This window comes from Onychomys torridus, chromosome 6, assembly GCF_903995425.1.
Source record: "Onychomys torridus chromosome 6, mOncTor1.1, whole genome shotgun sequence".
Taxonomy (NCBI): domain Eukaryota; kingdom Metazoa; phylum Chordata; class Mammalia; order Rodentia; family Cricetidae; genus Onychomys; species Onychomys torridus.
In genome coordinates, this window is record NC_050448.1 from 97,380,900 (window position 1) to 97,395,974 (window position 15,075).

General features: G+C 38.2%; 1 protein-coding gene across 5 annotated transcripts in view; it reads left to right on the forward strand.

Moving 5' to 3' along the window:
• The window catches only part of Arhgap29 (Rho GTPase activating protein 29), a 66,440-nt gene that overhangs the window by 19,982 nt on the left and 31,383 nt on the right, over positions 1 to 15,075 (forward strand). For all 5 annotated transcript variants that reach the window (XM_036190888.1, XM_036190885.1, XM_036190890.1 and 2 more), the window contains exons 2-3: positions 411 to 647; positions 8,655 to 8,789. In XM_036190888.1, the coding sequence (XP_036046781.1) occupies positions 443 to 647; positions 8,655 to 8,789 (340 nt within the window). In that variant the 5' untranslated portion in view covers positions 411 to 442. The remainder of the gene's footprint in view (positions 1 to 410; positions 648 to 8,654; positions 8,790 to 15,075) is intronic.

Below are 15,075 nucleotides of genomic sequence, written 5' to 3' on the forward strand. Positions count from 1 at the left end.
CCCTCACACAGACACACACATGCAGGCAAAACACTAATGCATGCAAAATAAGAATAAATAAATTATTTTTAAAAGAATTAAAGCCAAGTAATTATAAGCACAAATTTTTGCATTAGAGCTTATCTAGGTTTTAATTTCAATTATCAGTTGAGAGTATATATGCATTTTAGCCTCTAAACCTCAGGTTCCTTGCATTGTGAAATGAAGACGTAGTTTGCATATCTGAGTTATCATAGAGAGTTGTCAGAATTGTAGACATTTAGTGGAAGCTGCTGTCATTAGTAGTTCATTGTTTTCTGTATCTAAAACTAGAATACTGAGGTGGGTTGTGGGCTATTTGTGAAACCTGGTATGATGTTTCTTGGCTGATAGAGTATTTTCTCCTCTCTTTTGTTTTTTGTCCCCTTAAGGATTTCAGTTTTCCTGACTGTTAAGTGAGAGGATGATTGCTCATAAACAGAAAAAGGCAAAGAAAAAACGTGTTTGGGCACCAGGCCAACTCTCTGCTGCTATTACAACTTCTGAAATGGGGCTCAAGTCCCTAAGTTCCAACTCCATTTTTGATCCGGAATACATCAAGGAGCTGGTGAATGATATCAGGAAGTTCTCCCATATGTTACTATATTTGAAAGAAGCTATTCTTTCAGGTTTGTTCACTCTTTTCTCCGTATTCTTATGGGCTACTTTGTAAAACTTGAGTGCCAGCTTAGTCATGGATAAATATGTATACAGTAGCAAGAACAGGACATTCTTCATTACTAATTTTATGACCAACCCCCCCACCGTGTTAAATGCTTACAATGTAAACCTTTTGTAATCAGATAACAGTACAATATATAATAAAAGCCTTGTTAAGTGTGAGGGAACAAAAACACAAAAGAAAAACTAGTTTTGAATTTCAAGCAGTTGAGTATGTTTTACATTAGCTGACTTGAGAACATTCCAGGTTTAACACTTCTGCTAACATTTACTGATCTGTGATTTGTAGTTTACATTCCAAATACTTTTGTCTAAATTTATTCTTCATATTTTTGCCAAAATTTAATCCAAACTGACATTTAATGAATTTTTCTTAATAATGAACTTAATTATATTTTGATGATCTGTAATCTTCTAGAAATAAAGCGCAGAATTTATTTTCTTACCTAATTAGAATGGATAATGAAACATGAGGCTTGATTCTCGTGAAGCGAAGAACTGTATCATCACTGGCTTGATTGGAGAAGCTAAGTCTGTCAACTGTTAGTGTTACTTTAATATCCACATTTGGTGTCAGTGACAATTGATGGTCCAGACCATCCTCTTCTTTAGTGATAAATAGCAGTTCACAGTGGCATCTCCAGACATGGAGAGTGAAAATGTAGGTGAGCCTCTGGGGCCTTCACAGACACTTCCCAGAGTTCAATGATTGCATATAACTAAAGCGCTTGTTTTCTAAAACCACGTCCTGTTTGTTGTCTAGCTTAACTATCATTTCAACCTCAAGTTTCCAAAAGAATGGATTGAAATGAAAGGTTCAAAATCTTAGGACTTAACATTTGCCATCATGTAGTATTCTTTGAGACTGTGTAAATATTATTAAAGAAATTGCTCACAGTTCTGTTTGTTCTGATGGCTTGATCTTTGGGTCTGACTGGATGACTGAATGACAGGAAAGCTGGAAAGATACCCTAACCACATTACTATCCCACAACACATCTCGGCAAAATGACACTTCCCACTTACTCGAAGAAGTATGGCTTCATAATAAAGCCTTATTTTTAACTAGGTTCCTCTTTAAGTTGTCATTTTTATCTTTTTGATGTATAGTCTATTACTGGTTTATTTTTAAAGGTTATCTAAAATGATATGTTAGGTAATATATTATTTACCTCAGCTTATGGTAGGGTATAATTTAATGTTTCCAGTTAACTAAGTTTTTGTTAATATAAATGAATTGCATTAGAATTTCTATTGGTGTTTATTTTTCTTAAGAAATTTATATTCTTTCAAATCTAAATCTTATATAGTTTTCCATTGTATCACAGATTTAAAATCGTATTTTTAAAACAAGCTGTATCACTTTTTATCTAAAAAGTTGAGTTTCACTATATGAGTAGACAATCCAGAGACTAAGAAGAGTCTTACCAGTCCTCAGTAAGAAGAAAAAGGTGGTTATAAAATACAGAAGGAACTACTCTTTGAGATAAAACGGTTCATGTAGGCCAGGTGGTGGTGACACACAACTTTGATCCCAGCACTCAGGAGGCAGAGGTCGGCAGATCTCTGAGTTCGAGGCCAACCTAGTCTACAAAGTGAGTTCCAGAACAGCCAGGGCTACACAAAACCCTGTTTAAGAAACCCTGTCTTAAAACAAAACCCAAAAAAGGTACACGAGGAAGTAGATTTATTCAGTGAGATTTAATTTAAATAGTACTTAAGACAGTAGATTATCAGTACTACCACAAAAGGTTTTAGATGAGTGTTTTTTGTTTTTTAATGACAAAGCAGCATCTAGTAAGGTGGCTCAGAGAATAAAGTACTGTCTCACAAGTGTAATAAGAGTTTGGATGCTCAGAACCTATGTGGAAGCCTAGCAGGGCAGTAACCACCAGTAGTTCCAGCACTGGTGGAAGACAGGACACTAGGGACAGACTGGCTGGCTGGACTGCATGACTGGTAAGATACCCTCCAAGTGGAGAGAGCTCACAGAAGCTACCTGGGTCAACTGGAGGACTCCACACACAGAACCCACACGGGCACGTAAGTGTATGAATGGCTGTAGAGCAATGGAGGAAGACTGAAGCCGGACACGGCCATATTTATTTATCCTCAAGTTTTGTGATGCATTTTACAGTTATCCCCGCTCCCCAAAACTCAGATTTTTATTGTGAGTTTTATAACAAATGTTCATTGATCTCCTGAGTAGAACTGTGATGCTCATTTTAGTTGAAGAAATTGGAAGAAATAAGTCATTATCAAAGACCTCCGTGTTCCTCAGATAGGAGATAGGCAGTTTCACTCCAAGGTTCCCTCCCTCCCTCCCTCCCTCCCTCCCTCCCTCCCTCTTCCTCTCCTCCCTCCTCTGCCTCCCTCTCTCTCATCTCCTGCACATGCTCTAGCTGACCCGACATTTACAAGTAAACAACTCCTTAAAGTGAAAGACCTGAGGACTGAACCTGTACTCTGCCTAAGTTAAGTGATAGAGCTTGGTTTTCCTCCCACCGCTTGTCTCCAAAGTGAGGCCCGTAGTCTTACACAAGTAGCAGGTGTGGAGTTGAAGTCTGAGCTCTCTATCTAGTATCATTAAGGTAGACTAGGAATGATTGCAAGGATAAACTGTGCACCTTACATTAAAAGGCTGAAGGTACTCACTTATGCACATGTACTTTGCATTTGATTATGTAGACTTATATGTTTAATTGTAGATTGACGTATGTATATAAGTCCTATTTCAGGTTTGTGTCCCCCCAACCCCCACCCAGGTCTGTAGGAGTAATCTTTTCTGCCTTCCAAAAAACAGATTCACAAATGTTCTCCTAGTTTATGCAGTAATTTTTAGAAAAGATTTATTTTGTGTTTATAAGTTGTTTTGCCTATGTGTATACCACATGTAGTAAGTGCTCACATAGGCCAGAAAAGGTAGGATACTCCTGGAGCCTGGAGTCATAGATGTTATGAGCTACCTGATGTGGGTGCTGGGAACCAAGCCCAAGTCCTCTGCAGAGGGCCGCAAACACTCCTAACTGCCAAGCCATTTCTTCAGCTTTTTAGGCTGTAATTTTAAAGTATGCTTCCAGAATCTAGGAATTTAAAAATTTTAAGACTTGTTAATTACATAGAAGGAATACTGCAAAATACGTAGTTTTTCTGCTGCTTCATGTTTGAAAGTGTAGAATGATATCAAATATGTCTGTGGGAAAAATAAGTTGTGATTGTTCTTATAACTTTGCTTTTGTTTATATCACCTAATTTTAAATGGGTTTTAATGAACATTTACCATGGTAATTACGGTGCTTTGTTCTTGGCTATGCCGTGCTGTGTTGTCTGAGACAGGGACTTACTGTGCTGCTCAGGTTGACTAAGTAGTCACTTGAACTAGTGCCTCCTGCCTGAGCCCCTTAGCACTGGAGATTACAAGTATACACACTCCCCTTTCTCCTTATCCTCGCCACACCTTTCCTTTTTTGTTTTTTAAATAGACCGGGATTAAAGGTACAAGTTTATTATGAAGCCAGGCATGATGGTGCACACCTTTAATTTTAGCACGAGAGATGCAGAGGCAGGCAGATCTCTGAGTTCGAGGACAGCCAGGGCTTCATAGAGAAACCATGCCTCAGAAAAACAAAGGAAACAAAAACAACAACAACAACAACAAAACATTTATTATGAGTTGGATAAACTAGTTAAATTGTCAAAACAACAAAAACTTTTGGAGGCAGGAGAGATGGCCCAGTGGTAAAAAGCACTGGCTGCTCTTTCAGAGGACCTGGGTTCAATTCCCAGCACACACATGGCAGCTCACAACCATCTCTAACTGATTCCAGAGGATCCAATGGAGGCTTCTAAAAAACATCAGGCACACTAGTGGCGCACAGATGTACATACAGACAAAATACTCACATAAATAAAAGTATAAAGTTAATGAAAAAACTTAAAAGTTAGCCAGGTGGTGGTGGCACTTGGGAGGCAGAGGCAGACAGATCTCTATGAGTTTGCAGCCAGCCTGGTCTACAGAGTGAGTTCCGGGACAGCTGGGTCTATACAGAGAAACCCTGTCTCAAAAAACCAAACCAAACCAAAAAAACAAAAAACAACCAAATTTTATTTTGTAAAAACACAATTCTTAAAGTGTGACTTATAACAAATCCTAGGTTCTAGATTTGACAGAGCCATAGTTAGAAGAGGTAACATTAAGTTTCTAAAGCAAATTTTATTGAATAGCAGGTGTTAAATAAAATGTTACTATGTTAAATAGCATAGAATGTTGTGATACATTCTGCATGAATTCACAGTGTCAGTTGATATCCTGACTTGTAGGTTAACCCAGACTTTTTTTTTCCCCATGTGATAGATAAAAAGGATGTGTAAGATCTTTCTCAGACTGTAAATTTTTACCATCAGTAGCTAATTGCAACCTCACAGTCTGCCAAATTTGTAAGATACTGGAAACATTAAGTTGCTACTTTTACTGCTCTGTATCTGTCTCCTAGAAGTAACTATCTTTAGACGTAGTTTCAAATCTATATCACTGAGAGAAGTTAAAGCGAATGTCAATTGGCTGTGGCTTAGTGACTCAAACATGCAGTTAAGTCTCTAAGAAATGAGGAGTGGAATAGAAGTAGCTCATTTAGTGTACTTGTATCAGCTCTTGTGGTATTTTGGTCTTCTGCACTTGCCTAGAAGGGATTTATTGAATTTAACAGCATTTATAGTAACAACTTACATATTTAATGGAAGTTAAAGCCTGCTAAATCATGTATTACAGAATAGCTGTTACTAATCTATAATTTCTTTAACCACATGGCAGTTTATCATAAAGATTCAGAGCTTGGATGTGTGGTTTGTGCCTGTAATCCCAGGACTTCGGAGACTGAGGCAGGAGGATGGCAAATTCGAGGTCATGTATCCAGTGAAAGAGCTGCACACTGTAGATAGGTCCCTGCCACGTCCTCAACATGCCTCTTGCTGGTTAGCTGAGTGTCATACATCGTTTCTGTGTGACTCCATTACTGCTCATTAAAAGGTAGAAAGAACTACTTGTTCCCAGGAGCTAGTTGAAGAAAGCTGCTGTTCCTCAGGGTTCAGTTGTCCTGTATCAGTAGACATTACAGCAAAAAGTTGAAGTTTGCTCCTTATAAGTTCTGACTGCTTTTTTCCCTTGTTGTTTTCGCTTTGTTCCCTAGAGAGGTCAAGCTGAATTAACAAAACCTTTTTTTTTTTTTAAGAATTGGTCAGTTTTTCTTTTTTTTTAATCAAGGAAAACACCATGATTTTTTTTTTTTTCATGTATTTACTCAAGCATTTCCATGAAGTGTTTGCAATATAAACACTGCGGTATTGTGTTAGTGCCTGAGAACCAAAAAGTAGAGCTGGCTAATCTGTTTTCACTTAATTACTTAAATGTAGTGGAAAATAAATGTCACAAAAGGGTGAAACAATAAATTAAAATTCAATTTGTCACGTTAAAGGGGTAAACACACAACCATTGCTGTTCTAGAAAACTGGTATTAAGAGCAGTTACACTTGCTTATGTTTGTATCTGGGATTCCTTTGTAGCATAAATCAAAGGGCAGGCATTACATTTATAATGCGACTACATTTAAAGTTGTGCTATATGATAGGAAATGCAAGTTGACAGGTTCAAAATGTTAATTTAGAACAACTTCAGTATCTGTTTGTAAGGGCTTCCTGTGTAGAAATAAGAGTTTCAAGTTGGTAAATGGTTTATGCTGATAGTTACTGGGATGTGCTGCGGAATTCAAACAAAGAAACAAAAGCCTCTAGTAGGGAATATACTGCAGGTTACTCTTAGAGAATCGTGGGTTTCACTCAGTGCATAAACGGCTTCCAAGACGTTGGCATGTGATAGGCAGCACATGATGATGAGAGAGTGTATGCTAAAGAAAAATTGCTCACACCATCACATCACAAGCTGCAGAGCAGAGAGAAAGGTCTGGGCTCTCACGGTTGTCTTCCCTGGCACTTCCTCCTAAAGTCTATGCTCGCTCCCAGAAGTGCTACTCTGGGATCACCCTGTAACAGATAGGTCCCTCATCCTCACATTTCTTTCTTGATAGTGCTGTTAGGAAGGGGAATATTTGGTGGATATGGGAGAATATTTTTGTTTTTCTTTATGGTTATTATCTTTCATTATTTCTAAAACATTTACATAATGATGAGATAACTGACTTTCCAGTTTTGTTGTTTTTAAAGCTCTTTCAATAGTGGTGGTATAACAGTTAGAGCATGAATTCTGGAACTATATACTCTGGGTTCAGATTTGGGCTCTACAATTTAATAACCTGATAAATTTAGTCTACTTTAGTATTCTCGTCTGTATAGTGGTTTGTTTGTTTTTTAATTGTCTACCTAATAATAAAAATTAAATATTTTTGAGCATGCCTAATCTATACTAAGCACTTGTTAATAAATTCTAAACATTACTGAGCATTAGTGCTATGCAAGGTTATAGAAGGAAAAATTCTATCAATATAATATTTAAGATGTTTGTTTTTTCAAACTTTTAAGCATTATTTCACAGTTTTAAAGGTAGTGTGAGTACATGTTCAGGTTCACTTGGGATGGTGATCCAAAATAAGTTATGTTAGTGTGATTGTGGACAGCACCCTCCCTTTTTACTCTAAAAAGCGTTTTGGTTTGGATGAGAAGTTACATGGTCACAACCTCACAGATCTGCACATTCTGACTGGAAGTGGACCTTGATTAGGTTGTGGGCCCAGAAGGAACACTGCTGAGAATACTGGGCCTGCTGGAACTTTTGTAAGAGTACCCAGAAGTCCAGATTTCTTTTCATGTTCGCCCGATTTTCATCATTCACTGCTAATTTAGCTTTTGTAAAAAGAAAAAACTTCACTAAAGACCTGTAAATCTTAATAAGTAAATTATATCCCAGTTTTTAAATGTACAGATCAAATGATGCTTCTTGCACATATACCATAATTAAAGTAGAGAACCAATTCTAATGTGGAAACTGAACTTTTTAAAAATATTGGTTAATATATCAGACTTTTTAGGGATTTTGAGTTTGTTACTATGTATATTAAAGACATAAGGTAGGAATGAGTGCTCCTATTTAGCTGCCTCCAGAAGTCTGAAGAGTATGTTTAGACTAGGACAAATGAAGAAGTAGTCTTAAGTTGGCAACACTGTGGTAGCCTTTGAAATTCTTTTTTATTGTTTCTTCGTCGTCTTCATATTTTATTATTATTATATTATTATTATCATTATCATTATTGTGTGTGCATGCATACATTTGTGTGTGAGCCTATGCCACGGAACACATTTGGAGGTCTGAGGACAACTTTGGGGAGTCGAGTCTCTCTTTCTACCTTTATGTAGGTACTAGAGGTTGAGTTCAGTTGCCAGGCTATCAGAGCAAGCACCTCTACCCACTGATCCATCCCACTGGCCCTAGTTTTGTTGGTTTTGGTATTTTGTTTGTCCTTTGTGACAGGGTTTCTCTATGTAGTCCTGGCTGTCACAGAACTCACTTTGCAAATCAGGCTGGTCTTGAACTCAGATCTTCCTGCCTCTGCCTCTGCCTCCGGAGTGCTGAGATTAAAGACTTGCACTACCACTGCCCATTTTTTGAACAGGGTTATATGTAACTACAGCTGGCCTCAGACTCACTATGTAGTTGAGGATGACCTTGAACTCCTACTTATCTTTTGCCTCCACCTCCCAAGTGCTTGGATTAAGGTTTGCACCAGTGTATCTGGTCCTGAAATCCTTAATGAATCCAGTGACAAAGGACTTTTGGAAAGTGCGAAGAATGGTCTATAATTACAACAGTTAAATGGAACTGAATGTGTAGTGGCTGAAAGCATGGAACCAGTGCTTTACCAGAAGTATCTCCATGTCTTCTGTAGCTTGGATTTCTTCAACTTTGCAATGTAAATTAATTTTTTAATTGTTTTGTTTTCCTTTTAAAGACTGTTTTAAAGAAGTCATTCATATACGTCTGGATGAACTTCTCCGTGTTTTAAAATCTATAATGAATAAGCATCAGAACCTCAATTCTGTAGATCTTCATAATGCTGCAGAAATGCTTACTGCAAAAGTAAAAGGTAAGGAAGATGTCCTAAGGGTGGGCCACTGAGGGCAGAGAGTATCCACGCTGACTGTATGCCCACCCTCATGGCATTGTAGGATTTGTCTGAAAAAAGAATCTTACATATTTTGATGTATAAATATTCCCACCAGTTCACACCTAAAGATTTCTTAAAAGTAAAAACTACATACTTCCACCAAACAACCAATGTTTGAAACTTCAGTTTTGTCAATGAGATTACCCCCCCTTTAAGGTTGTTTATTACTATCTGCAGACCCTTTGCTAAGTGAAGACAGGAGTGTTAGGAAGTGGTCATTTGTAGTGACTTCAGATGGAGAACAGCAAGGCTCAGTTTAGTATGTGAAAAGGAAATTACAATTTTAATCAGGTATGTGTGGTGATATTTATGTGTGTGTGTATATATAGTACTAAAACAGAATTGAGAGTTAGGACATTGGTCTCTGTAATGACAGCCACTTGAAATTGCTAAAATTATTCTGGACTCCAATATATAAGAAACGCTGAGTGGAGGGAGTATTAGCTAGATGAGGAAATTGTGAGGAATAATGGACTAGATAAAAATTGCAGATGTGAGCTTGAGGTGGGCCATGGTAGCTGGTAGGATGCCAGGCATTTGTCAGGAGGTGTTTGAAGATGAAGACTTGTAAGGGAAGATGAAGGCTGACAGGAAACCAGGGTCGGAGAAGAGGGACAGACTGGAGGAAGGCCTGCCAGGCAGCAAGAGAGATGGCCTGCGGGGCAGCAAGAGAGATGGAGGCTCAGAGGAGCAGGGTTTAAGAAGTGCTCATCAGAGTAAAGTACCAGTGACCAGACAGCACGGCTTCCAGTAGTGCACTGTAAAAAGTGGTGTGTGACAGTCAGAGGCAGGTAAGTGACGGAGGTACCACAGGGGCACAGTAGGCCGCCCAGGCTAGTGAAGGAAAGACTCACCAGAAGGAGAGGCTCCCGGGCCAGCAGGTGGACAGATGAGGTGCGGGCACTAACAGCAGCTGTGCTGGCAGGGTGAGGCTGCAGTGGGCCCTGTGCGAACTCCAGGGAGAAAAAGCTGAGGATGCTGAATCTGCTCATATGCAGAAAAGGCAAGAAGGCAGTGGGGGGGGGGGGGGGGGACGCAGAAAAGAAGGAAAACCTTTCAATAAAAACGGACTCTATTACCACCCCCACCCCACACACACACCCACACACACTTCTTTTCTGACTTAAGACTTTTCCTGTTTGCATGGTTTCCTTTTTTCTATTTGAAGCACTGGGAGGGAAGAGTGCTGTAGACACTTGAAGTGGGAAACAGGGGTAGCTTGTTTTGTGCCTTTTAAAATGTGCTTAGTAACCAAATTAGTTTTCAAGTCGATTGTTTACAAGTGCCGGTTAACTTTACTTAGATATGGAAATTTGTGTCTATAGATAGTAAAATTTCCATGCTTGGAAATAGGGACTTAGTTCAATTGTTGTTAGTGGCTATTGTGCGTAGTCAGGATGTCCTGGGGAAGGAGTGCACCGGCATGTGGCTGGTGTCCACATTCCAGAGACAGACCTGAAGAGAGTACTGCTCTTAATGTAGAAGTCTTCTGACAGTATCTCCCAAGATGGCCTTCTTATACTCAGAGTTATTGCCACTATTTTCCTGTGGATGAAATTGGAAATGGAAAGAGGAAGCTAAAATTCATTTGTTGGTGGAAAACCCGGTTTCTGTAAGGTTCCAGTGAAACCAGAGAATGTTGAAAGGGTTTTTTGTTTTTGTTTTTGAGGCCCTCCACAAATATTAAGTTACCTGCAAAATCGAGGTTAAATCAGAATTTATTTAATAGTAATTTAGTTTAAGTAATAGTAATTTAGAAGGCAAAGAATGAGTAGAAACCATTTCTCTATTTTCTTCATTTGGGGAGAAACTTCAAGAAAAACTATTGTGTGATAAGATCCGAAAGATGTAGGAATGTAGGAGTCACCTAAATCATCATCCAGTCTTAGCTCACCAGTTACATTTTAAAAAACCCAGTGACCTGAGCATGAACAGTCAAATGGCATTTTTCAAAAATTGCCAGACTATTCAAATTTAAAAAAACAAAACATGCCGGGCAGTGGTGGCTCACGCCTTTAATCCCAGCACTCGGGAGGCAGAGCCATTCAGATCTCTGTGAGTTCGAGGCAAGCCTGGTCTACCAAGTGAGTTCCAGGAAAGGCGCAAAGCTACACAGAGAAACCCTGTCTCAAAAAACAAACAAACAAACAAACAAAACACATAACACAGAATAATTGAAGACTGTGTAGACTGTACACAGAGTAACTGAGGACTGCGTAGACTGTACACAGAGTAACTGAGGACTGTGTAGACTGTACACAGAGTAACTGAGGAGTGTGTAGACTGTACACAGAGTAACCGAGGACTATGTAGACTGTACACAGAGTAACAGGGCTGTGTAGACTGTACACAGTAGCTGAGGACTGTGTAGACTGTACACAGAGTAACTGAGGACTGTGTAGACTGTACACAGAGTAACTGAGGACTGCGTAGACTGTACACAGAGTAACCGAGGACTGTGTAGACTACACAGAGTAACTGAAGACTGTGTAGACTATACACAGAATAACTGAGGACTGTGTAGACTGTCGCCACAGGTTTGAATTTACGAAATGAATCTAGTTCTAAAACAGAATCGTTCCTGTGGCCTTTTTTTTTCTTTTCTTTTTTTCTTTCTTTTTTTTTTGTTTTTTGTTTTTTGTTTTTTGTTTTTACTGTAAACATGGACTTTACCTTGTAATAACTTTAAAAAGAACAATTCTTAGCTTTCTCCCATTCATTCTGGCAGTGATTTGTAGTTCCTCTGTCTCTTTCTGTTTCCAAGCAGGAAGAGCAGTTGACAAAATATTTGCAATATGGTAAGAGAGATACAGCCTATTTTTGAAGCAGATAAAGACGTCTTCAGATATCAGTAATTTATGTTGTACTTAGTATTTTCAACTGTTTAGGTCAGTTTTATTGATAATATAAATGAAAAGATTTTTTTGTATTTTTCATCTATATATTGCCATGTATTTAAAAATTGGCAAACAGAAAAAGAAAAACCTTAATTACACACACATTTTCGAAGCCTCGTCTTTCTGTTCTATAAACCTAATTTTTCAACATGTAGTTCATTCATACAGTTCAATATGCAGACGGCTCAGAGAGTATTGCTTTTTCAGACCTTAGCCATTCACTCATTCTAGTCCTGAGATAGACCATGACTGTCACTGATTTCTTTTGAATCTTTTCAGAGATACATCACACACAAACAAGCAAACATGTACAGTTCTCCTTTACAAATGATAGTATTCTTCTGCTTGCTCATTTGTCTGCACAGAAGGTGTTTCTCAGTTCTTTGGTTTTTATTTAATTTTTTCAAAGCTGTGTGGTTATACATAGTGCTGACAGGATGTAATTTAACATTGTTTCCTGCTGCTGCTTCTATGTGAAGCCCTGCAGTTCCTAGTCCGTGGTATTGAGAGAGCTTGTGTGCTTGTAGTTTTGGGTACTGCCAGATGTCCTCAGGCCCTGCCCTCTGCCTACGTGAAAGGAGCTGATTCCCCTGCCTCCGCCAGCAGTGCTAGTAATCAATATTCCTTACCTGGGCTCGACGTGAAAACTGATACTTTGGTGTAGGTTTGATCTGCATTTTCTCCATTTTGAGTGCAATTGAGTATGTACCAAGAGTCATTTGTACATCCTTTTATTTGAATCGGTCTATTTCCTGTTTTTCTCTTGGTGTTTGATATTTTTAAATATGAATAACTTATAGAAACTTTGTATTTCTAACATTAGCTATTTACTATAGGTTATAACTTTACTCGTTCTTTGCTTTATCTTTTTATTTATTTTTGCATTTTAAAGCATCAGTCTTTTTTTTAATAGTTTTTTTTATTTATTTTTTGTTTTTGAGACAAATAGTGAGTTTGTTATTAGAATGGCCTTCCTTACTCTGACGTTTCACCATTCTCTAGATCTTTTTTCTTAAGATTTTTATGATATCATTTGTTAAATTTAAATCTAAATCTCAGAGAGGCAAAATGTATTCTTTTAAATGAAGCTATAGCAGTAGGAATGAAAAGGAGAAAGGACATTTTAGAAGCAAAACTCTGAGCTAAGCGATGTGGGGGAAAGCAAGAGGAAAGTAGAAGACCATGTGAAAGAAACTATTGTGAATGTTGGTCTGTAGCACGCAGTACCTGGAGAAATGGTTCCTCAGTAGTGTAGAAATGAAAGGAAGATACAGAGGGGCAGCCTAAGATAAGATCTGTATGAGGAAAAAATGTCTGCTGATGGGTGGGGAACTGAGGTAGGGTGCACATATCTACTGAATTCCAGGTGTAATGTTCGTTTCTCATTCTGTCCTTGATATACTGCTTTGCATGGAAAGAAAGTAAATTTAGGTCATCTTTCAGCACTGGAATTGGTCAAGGTTTGACTTGAACCCTTGTCTGAAACCCCAAAGCTTTACTCTTCCATGTATTTTAACAAATAACTTTTAAGAGAGTAGAATATTTCATGATGGAGGGAAATGGTTAGTTTTGTAATAATTAGTAATTATAGCTAATGTTGTTTAGGTTGTTAAACTCTTTACATGGATGACCTCACATAATCAGCACAATTCTGAGATTAACAAACCTGTCAGATCAGCTCTCCCTCAGCAGATAAGGAGGTTGAAATGTCCTGAGAAGTTTTTCCAAGGTATGCAGAGTAAGTGGTAAAACAGCTGAAAGCTGAAGATAAGTAAGGAGATTGAAGACTTTGGTAAAGAACGCTTTCGATTTCCACTATGGAAAGTTGATGGTGCTGTTTGAGTATGGTTTTCCAAGGTCATTTAATTCCCACAGCAACTTCTGAAGTTACAATTCATCCCACTTTATAAATGAGGCTAGTGGGCTAAGATGTTAGTGTTTCATGTACGGTAAGAGAAAGAGCGAAGACTTGGCCTAAGTAGATTGTTTATAGGACCTACCTTCCTCTTTTTTTTTTTTTTTTTTCTTTTTGGTTTTTCGAGACAGGGTTTCTCTGTGTAGCTTTGCGCCTTTCCTGGAACTCACTTTGGAGACCAGGCTGGCCTCGAACTCACAGAGATCCACCTGCCTCTGCCTACGTTCTTACTTAGGAGTCAGCAATGAGAGCTAGAGGCCCTGTGTGGTCTGTGGTTTCCTTCAGCATTGTTGACTGAACTCGGACCAAACATTGACTGAAAAATCATGTTGGTACAGGGTTCTGAACTAGAGAATGAGAAGGTATAACATTGTCCACAGACTTTTGGAATGGAGCAGGAGCAACAAGAGCAAAGCATATAGAAATACAGAGCTGCTTTGAAGGGGGAGGAAAGGCAGCCACTGGAATTCTCACTGGGTGACTGAAACCTTGTTCAAGTAGGGAGGAAGACAAGAAAGATGGACCAAAGTAATTACCTTTTCATTGCTTTCAGTCATTTCACACAAATATAGTAATTATTTGTATCTCTCAATTGTATTTAATGTCATGAAAAGATATACCTATAGGAAAGGAGGAACAATTAAGAAAATTGGGATAGTGTTATAAAGTACTCTCCAATGAAAAATTAAAGTGGTTGTGTTGAGGTCGAATGGGCAGGCAGCAAGCTGCTCCTGTGTTAATGCTACTGCTTAGTAAATGCTGCTCCATGGACATTCTTGTGCCACTGTCCTGTTGGGATTCTTCTCTGCCTGTCCTCTTCTCCTTGGCAGACAGACTCTGCGGGTCTGTGTATTCATCGCCACTGTGTTCAGAGTACTTCTAATTGCTCTTTGTATTTGACCCATGGGTAATGTAGACATATCCTATTTAATTGCCAAGTGTTGAATATTTTTCAGAAATTTTTTGTTCTAATCTGATTCCATGTAGTCAGAGAGTATATTTTGAATAATTTGAACGATTATGTTTATTGAGAGGTGTTTTATGGCTCGTAATATGGCTGTGTTACTAAACATCCTCTTGATAAGAACTTGTGTTTTGTACATTTTGCTCCTGGGTAGAGTTGTACAGAAATGTCTGTCTTGTCAAGTTGATTGATGAGTATCATTCAGTATTCTGGATCCTTCCTTATTTTATGTTTCTTGTCACTTATTGAGAGGAGTATTAAGATGTCTTTCACTGAAAATGTATCCATTTTCCATTGTGGTTATTGTCAGTTTTTGCTTTGTGAATTTTGCAGCTCTATACATTTATAAATATGTATATAAATTTATAAAATTGTTATGTCCTCCTGCTTAACTGATCCTTCAGATTATAACATTTTAAAAAATACCTC